This window comes from Pituophis catenifer, unplaced genomic scaffold (genome assembly GCF_029215685.1).
Source record: "Pituophis catenifer annectens isolate HBS135680 unplaced genomic scaffold, rPitCat1.0.hap2 SCAF_3, whole genome shotgun sequence".
Classification (NCBI taxonomy): Eukaryota; Metazoa; Chordata; class Lepidosauria; order Squamata; family Colubridae; genus Pituophis; species Pituophis catenifer.
The window spans coordinates 54916999-54927292 of record NW_027256883.1 but is presented as its reverse complement, the minus strand read 5'-3'; the positions used below and the strand labels follow the sequence as shown (position 1 = coordinate 54927292).

Sequence of the window (10294 nt, the reverse complement as noted above, 5' to 3'; positions counted from 1 at the left end):
TGCTCGTTTCCCACACAGACTGTCAACAAGGATCACAAGTTAGAAGTGTAGCAGTTCATAAGGAACAAGATAAAATCAATAATTTAGTTTGTAAACTAACAATCCTATGCATGTTTACTCACAAATAAGCATCACTGAATGAGCTTTCAGGTAACTGCATTTAGGCTAAGTGTTATTTCTCAAAGGTTCTTACAGTATGGGATCCATATCTGTTTTCTAATACTTGCTGGGTAATCCACAGACCATGTTTATGCTATAGCAGCATATGATCTCCTTAAAAGTCTTCCACATTTCCTGGCTCCGAAAAGCATAGATCAAGGGATCAATCACTGAATTGCACATTATGAGAATGAGGTACATGTTGAAATGAGACATGAAGCAAACACAGTAGAGGTTCTGAGGGCAGGAGATCATCAGGATGAGGTGGAGGAAAAAGGGAGCCCAGCATACAATGAAGATGCCCAGTAGTATTGTCAAAGTGATAGCTCCTTTCATGCTAGTCCTTTGATGGACAGAATTATATCCTGGCAAAGCTGCTATCCTCTTAACATGAGTACGAGCCAAAAGAAACATGTGTATATAGAGAGAAACCATGAGAAACAACATTATGAAAAACATTGTGATGAGACACATGATTACGTACTTTGATTCATAATAAAGGATGAAGATGATTCCACAGCCAGTGCAGAAAATCCATATGCATGCAATGATGAGTCCCGATCTTCTCACAGTCATGATATTATGATAACGGAGGGCATAAAAGATGGTGATGTACCTGTCAACGGCGATAGCTAGCAAACTGCACATGGAAGCCACCACAGATATGCAGATCATTGAATCAAAAACATTATCTATGTGACGTACAAAAACATCTTCGATAATAAGATGCCTGTTGTTTAGCAAATATATAGTTATCGTCTCCCAGGCATTTGACACACTGACCAACATGTCAGCAACTGCTAAGCTACATACAAAGAAATACATAGGAGAATGTAAGTTCTTGTTCTTAAATATGGCACAGATGACAAGGATGTTTTCAAGAAGGCTTACAATGCCAAGCATGAGAAATACTTCAGCTGCTATAACCACCTGGTCACATGTTGATGGATTGGTCCCGGTGGTGGGAATGGCCAAATTGTTCCCAAGAGCAGTGAAGTTCGAGTCTAACGTGTTGGGATGGTTGGACAAATTCATCTCTGTTAGCAATTATGCCTTTTTTAAGATGGTCTTTTCCGTCTGAGAGGCTTGTCAGAACATAACCTTGGAAAGGCAATTTCCAGAAATGCGGAAGTTCCTGCAAAGAGAAGGACCAAAAGTAATCTGATACCAAGAGAGGAAGTAGAATCTCAAGACATTGTTTCTGAGCTTAAGGTTAGGAAGAAAGGAATAAATATGGAATACAAGAATCCAAAGGCAATGATGGTGATCAATATATCTCCCACTCGTCTATCCCCCCCCAAAAAGATTTCCTTCCTTTCCCCTAAATCCAACTACTTTCAACTGATGGATGGTTTTTTTTATGGATCTGAGGAAATATTAATATGCTAACATTGCTAGATTAGCAAATAATACTGCATAATGGATCAGCCTCGCTATTCTAAATTATACACAGTGTGATTTTCTTTTTAATTGTCTACTAAACCATAAAGCAAAAGGTTTAAATATTTTCCTCGATCTTTCAGTCTATGAAAGAATGATACTTGTATGTCAGCTTTTTTGCAGCATATTTTCTAATAATATATTGATATTCAAATGTGTATTATATAGCTTTTCTTGTTCTTTAACACAATGCATCAGTTTCATCAGAATTTTAGCCTCACTATGGATGTTTGAGCTCAAATTTCTTTGACACAGCAGCAATATTATCAAAAACAGCGCAGACCATTCAGGTTGACAACATATTTATATTCTTTGTCTAAGCAATAATATTCAAAGAATCCCAGTATTCCCCAAAGGCTTAATTTGCGAGTAGATAAGAATTTTAGCTATTTACCAAGTCCTGTTATTTGTTCTGATCCTGTTTCTCTTCAGATTTCGTATGTTTTCATCAGGATGTCAGAAGTTTCTCTTGCCCTGTTTCTTACATCATCAAAGCTTCTTAGGTTATTTGCAGGTGTAAGTGCCATGTCAAGAGAAATGCATATCCAAAAGGACAGGGCTGCTGCTGTTATAAATTAGTTACTGAGGTCCTCCTTTTTATAGTCTCAAGAGTAAAATGATTTCAATGCTTCAGCTCCTCCTATATTCCTCCTTTCACCTAACTTCGCAGACTTCCCAAAGATGCAGACTTGAATGCTTAGTGCCACCTCATGGCAGCTACTGGTGATGCACCCCCTTCTTCTCCCAGGCCTGCTCTGTTATTAGAAAGCTTCCCTATAATATTGTTCCCATTTTTCCTATCCCGAACTGTAAACATTTTTTTTTAATGAACTGGGTTTTCTGTTTTTAAAAACAGCCTTTCTCATATATACTCTGCAGGGGTTTAATCTGAATCAGAGATCTCAAACCTTTAGATCCAGCATGTTTGACAGCATCGAGGCACTTTTCTGACATCACATAACAGAGTGTCAGCTTCTGATCATACACAAGATGCCTCCTGATCAACCTCAGTACAGGGTGAGCTTTGTTTGCTGTCTTTAATAAGGAAAACCCTGGAATTTAGCATATATTAATGACTAAGCTAGAGTGCTCCAATTTTACTACGCTGATCTGATGCTGCATTGGAGTGGACCATGTACAAAAATCTTCAGCCTAACCTGAATGGAGATGGATGAGAATTGAATTCTCTTTCCCAGCATATGCTCTGAACACATTGTTTGTGACAAAGATTACAGATGATGGCTAAAATAAAGATGAAATAAATTTCTAAAATTTACACATACTAAATCAGTTGACAATAAACCTCCAAAAAGCCTGGCTTTAAAAGACTTCATGAAAAGCTAAAAAGAATATATATATTTTAGATTCTCATTGATCAAACTATTTGTTTAGTTTTAATTCACAACTCAGCTCAGTCTTTCAGCATGTGAAAAAAAAAATCACATCTGGAGAAAAAAATACTTACCTGGATACTATGCCTTGCACTCTGCTCCTTTGTTCTAAATTATATAATTATATTCAGCGCCAAATGATTTAGAATGGCACACATGAAGCAACAAAAACCATTAAAACAGAATTATAATAATCAAAATGCTATGTCATACAGGAGTCTCCAAACTTGGCAACTTTAAGACTTGTGGACTTCAACTCCCAGAGTTCTTCAGCCACCTTTCTGAGAGTTAAAGTCCACAAGTCTTACAGTTGCCAAGTTTGGAGACACCTGTCCTAATAGCACCATTCAATCAATCTTCATTATTTCCAAATGTTTCCTGAAGAGATTTATCTTCAGGGCAACTCAAAAGCTCAATAAGGAGGACACCAGTTCCTTATAAGAGGGATGTCTCAATGATAGGGTTCAACTTCTGATCACTCAGTAATGGGACATTTTACAAGTCTTTACAAGTATTCAGGCTCTTATCGATATAGGGTTTTAAAAGGTAATAGCCAACATTTTGAATTTTACCCAGAAGCATCTTAGTAGCCAATGTAAACCTATAGTGGGTCTGAGTGAATTTAGGCAAACCCATTACTACCTGAACTACCACATACTGTGTCAGAGTATCATAAATTTCCAGATTATCTTCAAGCACAGCCCCATGTGGATCAAAATACAATAGTCCAGCTACAAGATGATCTGGAACTTCCCAATATCTTCTACTGCAGGCAAGGTCACATTTGGTACACTAGACAAAATTATGCCCACTTGGCTACAGCTTCCACCTGCTGTGAGGAGCCATGAATACAAGAAGACCCACCCCCCCAGATTGCAAGCCATTTCTTTTTGATGGGAAGCAAGCCCCATTCAGAAGTAAAATGAGCTAACCCCAGAATCAGTTGGTCTTTAAATTCACAGCCTATATTATCTTGCTAGGGTTAACCCTTAGCTGCTTTTTTTTACTATCCAGTCCAGGGGTGGGTTCTACTTACCTTTACTACTGGTTCGCAATGGGAGCATGTGTGTGCATGCTTCTATGCATACGCAGAAGCTTCTGCGCATGCGCAGATCACTCATGATGAAGTCATGGTGGGTGGGCGGAGCCTCCCACCAGTTTTACTAACGGTTCTATAGAACCAGACCAAACCGGGAGCAACCCACCATTGATCTACCAGCCTCCAGGTATTATTTATATACCTGGTCAGATGAGAAAGGACCAAGCATGTGGCACCCAACAGTGAATTGAGCTCCTCCCCCCCCCCCAATCATCAACAGGGACTGGTCCTTCAAGAAGAAAAAGAATTATGGCAATATAGTGTCCCACTCACTGTCAATCTAGGATGCCATAACCCTTGAAATGAATTGGTATGAAAGCTACTGAGGAACCCATCAGATTCAGAAGGACTGTATTTGTTCTATCCCAGTCCTATCAAAGATTATCCAAATAAACAACCACCTCAGTTTCCATTCTATAGTCCGGAATCCTGACTGACAGAAATCCAAATAGAGTTGTATGTCAACTACCTTCTCACCAACCTTTATTTCAAACTAAAGGTAGGCTACAGGATTATGATGGTTTAAAACGGGTGAAATGCTACCGGTTCGTTCCAGTTCGGGGAAACCGGTAGTGATAAAAACTACCAGTTCGAGTGAACTGGTAGTAAAAAAAATGCTTTTAAAAGGTAAAAAAAAAAGAGGTTCCGATGATCACTCATCACAGCTGCGCCGCACGATTGTTGGAACCTTTTTTTTACTTTTTTAAAGCATTTTTTATTACCTATTCGCCAGAACCGGTAGTAAAAAAATGCTTTCGAAAAGAAAAAAAAAGGTTCCAAGGATCCCACAGCACAGCTGATTGACAATTGACTGATTGACAATCAGATGTGCTGTGCGATCATAGGAACTTTTTTTTAAAGCGTTTTTTTACTACCTATTCGTCAGAACTGATAGTAAAAAAATGCTTTTAAAAAATAAAAAAAAAGGTTCTGACGATCACAGCTGTGCCACGCGATCATCGGAACCTTTTTTTTACTTTTTTAAAACATTTTTTTACTACCGGTTCCGGTGAATAGGTAGTTTAAACATGCTTTTAAAAAGTAAAAAAGAAAATGTTCCAACGATCGCACGGCACCGCTGTGATCATCAGAACCTTTTTTTTACTTTTTTAAAGTATTTTTTTACTACCTATTCACCCAAACAGTAGTAAAAAAATGCTTTTAAAAAGTTTTTTTAAGTTGGCCACGCCTACCCAGTGACATGACTCCCCCACCAATCCACGCCTCACCAAGCCATGCCCACAGAACCAGTAGCAGCAAATTTTACATTTCACCACTGGTTTAAAATAGCCAGATTGAGCAATCTTGAGAAAGGAGTGTACCATCACCTCTTTCAGAGCAGGATATGAATGTCTTTCCTTCAAGGATGAACCCCAGCCTCCAGTAATCTCCATGACAGCTTTCACCAGCCAGGTAGATAATGTATCACAACCTAAGCTAAAGGTAAAGGTTCCCCTGCACATGTACAGTATGCTAGTCGTTTCTGGCTCTAGGAGTGGTACTCATCTCCATTTCTAAGTCTAAGACCCAGCGCTGTCCGAAGATGTCTCAGTGGTCATGTGGCCAGTATGACTAAATGCCGAAGGCGCACGAGTGCTGTTACTTTCCCACCAAAGTGGTCCCTATTTTTCTACTTGCATTTTTTATGTGCTTTCAAACTGCTAGATTGGCAGAAGCTGGGACAAGTACCGGGAGCTCACTCCATTACGTGCTGTAGGGTTTCAAACTGCTGAACTGCGAAATTTCTGATCGTCAAGTTCAGCATCTTAGCCACTGAGCCACCACATCCCTTTTATCACAATCTACACATGGTCAAAATTTATACCACAGAAGATCCTGTCTATTTCCACAGGAAATATTTGATACTAATATTGTTAGTAAAAATCTCTTTTAACACTGGTTAACTTATTTTTGGGTAATAGTTTTACTTTGGAGAATTTTTTAATAGTTTTGTTCCTGTTAGTGTTGTTTGGATTTAATAAATGCATATACAGCACCAATTTCGTGTAGCTGTTTAAGACCCCAAGCTATAAAGCAGGAGACTATAAATTCGAGCTGTACCTTAGGCACAAAATCAGTTCAATAACCTTGGGTCTCTCTCAACCCTAGGAAGGAGGCAATGGCAAGTCATTTCTGAACAAGCTAGCAAGTGGTCACCATGAGTCAAAAGGGATGCAAAGGGATAAAAATAAATAAATAAGCAAGCTTATATCAAAGTGCATCACAAGGGCCTTTTCCTTCCCCAAACAACCTGTTAGATAGGTTGACTAAGAAACAATAATTCCCATAGCTAGGAATGCACCAGAATTTGACTCTCCCCATTCCTACTCCAATTCCTATCCCATTCCCTTTAGTCACTACACCACACTGGATCTTCAATTATTCCTTTATAATCTTCAGTTCCTACTTTTATGTCATTTTAACACTTTCCTAGGGGAGGGTCTTCTTTCCCAAAAACAGCGTATTTGTTCTCTGTATTCTGTCAATCTTCCCCATCATGACTCATGGTTTAGAGTGACCCTATCCTATGAAATCATTTGAGACATAGAACTTCATCTTCCTGATTAGGATGTAATAATACATGGAATGCTTTATTTATCTATCCCAAGATTGTTCTCATTAAAAATGCCTGGGGGGGGGGAAGCAATTAATCCAGCTAAGCTTTAATTCTTCTTGACTGCAATCAAATTAAAATCTATCCTTGAGTACCATTATCTTGGTTATACAGATACAGTGCTATTCCATTATGGCATACCAAGGCTTTTTGAAAGCATAAATGTATTTTACAGGGCAGCATTTTCCATTTAAGTTTACTTTAAATTAATTCACTTTAAATTGAATGAATCTAATGTTCTACTTGCCATTTTCTCCCAGCTCCTGCATAAGTCACGGAGGTATTTTTTGATTTGTTTTATGTTTATCCATCATTCTTAATCCTAATTCTGCACAGCCACATCCTCTAAAAGCAGTAGCACTTCCATTCAGACAAAATCTTTCAACCAGAGAGACTCTGTGCTCTTTTAAGGATTAGTCATAGTATTTAATTCCTACTTTTCTATAGTTTGTTCAGATTTAACAATTTTAACATAACAATTTTTCCTGAACACTTTGTAGTCTACTATAATTTATTTATTTTTTTAAAACCAAAACCTTTATTCAGCCTTTTCTTGTTCCAAAGGAACTATAATATTTTATTTTATATGGATTCATCAAAACACAATAATAGTTAACACAAATGTTGTCTTAACAGCCATTTCTTGCCCTATCCTCAAGAAATAGTAAAATATATCTTAATAGAGAAGAAAAGATGACAAAATATGCATATCAGTATTGTATATGTGCACACAAAAAGTACTGTATCTCAGCATATTTTTATCTGTTCTTCTGAAAAAGATTCAGAAATTGTTAAATGCATTTAAGTTCCATAGTATAATGGTCAAATGATAACTATAATGTCTAGAATGTAAAGCTACAACACCGTTATGACAATTAGCCTCCCTGGAGGAACTAGAAAAACCTGCAGTTGTATTAACTAGTGTCTAAAACAAGGAAAGAACTAAAAGATGGAAGGGGCCCCTGCAATTGTTGATTCTTCTGTAAGCACAATTCTAAATTAATTTAATTTAATTTAATTAATTCAATTTATATGCTGCCCCTCTCCAAAGTCTCAGGGTGGCTCACAATACATTTTTAAAAATCATTATAAAAAAAACATTTAAAAATTAAAAATTAAAAACATTAAAAACTCATTCACGCCATTCATGGCCGGATCTCGCCAGATCACAAGAGCAAGATCAACGGCCCCAGGCCTGCTGGAAAAGCCAGGCCTTAAGCCAGGAAGGCCAATAGGGTGAGGATGGTCCGGACCTCAGGAGGTAACTGGTTCCAGAGAGCTGGGGCAGCCACAGAGAAGGCCCTCCCTCGCAGGCCCGCCAGCTGGCATTGTTTAGCTGACGGGACCCAGAGGAGACCAATTCTGTGGGATCTTACCGGTCACTGGGAGCTATGCGGCAGAATGCGATCTCGAAGATAACCTGGCCCTGAGCCATGTATGGTAATAACCAACACCTTGAATTATGACCGGAGACCAATAGGGAACCAGTGCAGCTCGTGGAGAATTGGTGTAATGTGGGTGTATCTAGGTGCACCCATGACAGCTCGCACTGCTGCGTTCTGGACCAACTGTAGTCTCCGAACACTTTTCAAGGGTAGCCCCATGTAGAACTAAAATATGTATGACAAGCATTGTGCCTGCTTTAGGCAAGTGGAATTTTTGCCCAGTGTATTAAAGCTAACAAAGCTCCTAAGCTCCATTTTACAAATCCCCTACAACACTTATGATGAGCTTCCTACGGGTCACATAGCTACTTAAGGAAGTCATTTCAATGTACTGTAGGCAGATACAAGAACTCAGGAAATTATTTTAGAATGACTTTAAAGTGTAACTATGCATAAATGCTTAAATTATATCTACCCTAAAATACTTCAGTGAATTAGAAAGGTCAAAAGAATATATTTAATACTTGTAATCTGTCTTTCAGAGTGTTTTCCATTGTATAATTGCACAATGTAAAAAGGTATGGGAATATTTATTTATTAGACTTTTATTCCACTTGTATAATTTTTTTAATAAATAACTTAAAGCAGCGAACATATTTAATACTCCTTCTTCCTATTTTCCCCATAACAACAATCCTGTCAGGTGTGTCAGGGTTGAGAGATGATTGGCCCAATGTTACTCTATCAGCTTTCATGCCTAAGGCAGCACTAGTCTCACAGTCTCTAGGTTTCTAGGTCAAAATATCAACCACAACATCAAAATGGCTCTAAAAAACTCAACTTGAATACTGTACATTTCGTTTTCACCAAATGTGCTTCCGAGTGACATTGTGACTATCTGCTTTGCAATAGGAGGCCTGTCTACCAATGTTGTGATGTCACTAGAGCAATCTTCTGAAGTTTCTGAAACATAAAAAAGCTTCTGGTCCCAGTGATCAACCCAGATTGGATTTTTATAACATTATCCTGGGACACATATAATTTGCCTTCATTCATAGAAAACCCCTCTAATGGTGACAGCACCACTGCTATAGAAAAAGCCCCATTGGAACGTTCCACTGTTCCTTCCATCCTGAATCTATTGAAGGCAGGTTGCTGACTGCTAAAAGCAAAATTATACAGTGAAAGCTATTGTATAATATTATTAAATTAACAACACTATGTTCAATGTTCCTCTAAAATGCTGTTTGAGAATTTCTGGAGACAACAGGAAATTGAACAAAACTGATAAGAGAAAAAATATTTTGGATAATTTCCCTATCCAGAAATATGTGTTATTGCTATAGTTCGGTTTAATGCTATTCTTTATCTTAACATGTATTATTTCATTCCTTTTATTCCAATTTTTGTTTATTTTATCTTAACAATGGAATTCAATTATTCTCTACAGTCTCAGCAGTCCTGTAATCAATAGGGTTTATTCTCATTGTGTTCTTTAATGAATTATAGATTCATTGGCCAAGAACAATGAAACTTTGATTTTTGCAGAAAACAGGAACAAATTATTGAACAGAGATTAGTAATAGGAAAGTTTACCTCTAAATCAGAAATACTAATTCGTAATGATAAAATTTAAGAATCTCGTTAGTAAATTCATTTAAGAGAAACTTTTCTGTAAAGCATTTATGGGACTATTTCATGATAAATATTGCACCGGCTACTGGAATACTTTAAAAATGGCCCTTGAATTAGAGCAATTCAGTACTTTTTTGGATGGAACATGATAACTCAAATATGATCACAAATATACTTTCTAAAAATCAGGTGTTCTCTGTGGATTTGCAGGAAGGTCTGTTAACAACTGAAAGGCTGCAGAGAGTGCAATCTCATCTAGAAAAGTTATGCAGCAGTGGATATGAATTTTTAAAAAAGAAAATTCAAGGTTTGCCACTTTACAAACCCAGATCAAAATTTATGATTAGCTGTTTTTTACAAATTATATTTCCAGGAATATACCAAGACATTTCTTTAGTCATTTTATTACACATTTCCTTAGTTTTCAGCTACAGTGATTAGACTTCGTAATTCATGTGTGCAAAATAACAAAATGTACTCAAAGAAGTACATTTAATCTGTTCCATAGTTAAATTGCTTCACTTTTTCCTAGCCTTGGTTTTTTACATATACAACTACTGGATCTCTACAA

At 37.4% G+C, this 10294-nt stretch overlaps 1 protein-coding gene across 1 annotated transcript; it reads right to left on the bottom strand.

Annotated features, from left to right (window-relative positions):
- Positions 1–216: 216 nt before the first annotated feature.
- MC5R (melanocortin 5 receptor) lies at positions 217–1194 on the bottom strand. The gene has a single exon (XM_070942409.1). The coding sequence runs from the start codon at positions 1192–1194 to the stop codon at positions 217–219; it is 978 nt and encodes a 325-aa protein (XP_070798510.1).
- Between the last annotated feature and the right edge of the window lie 9100 nt (positions 1195–10294).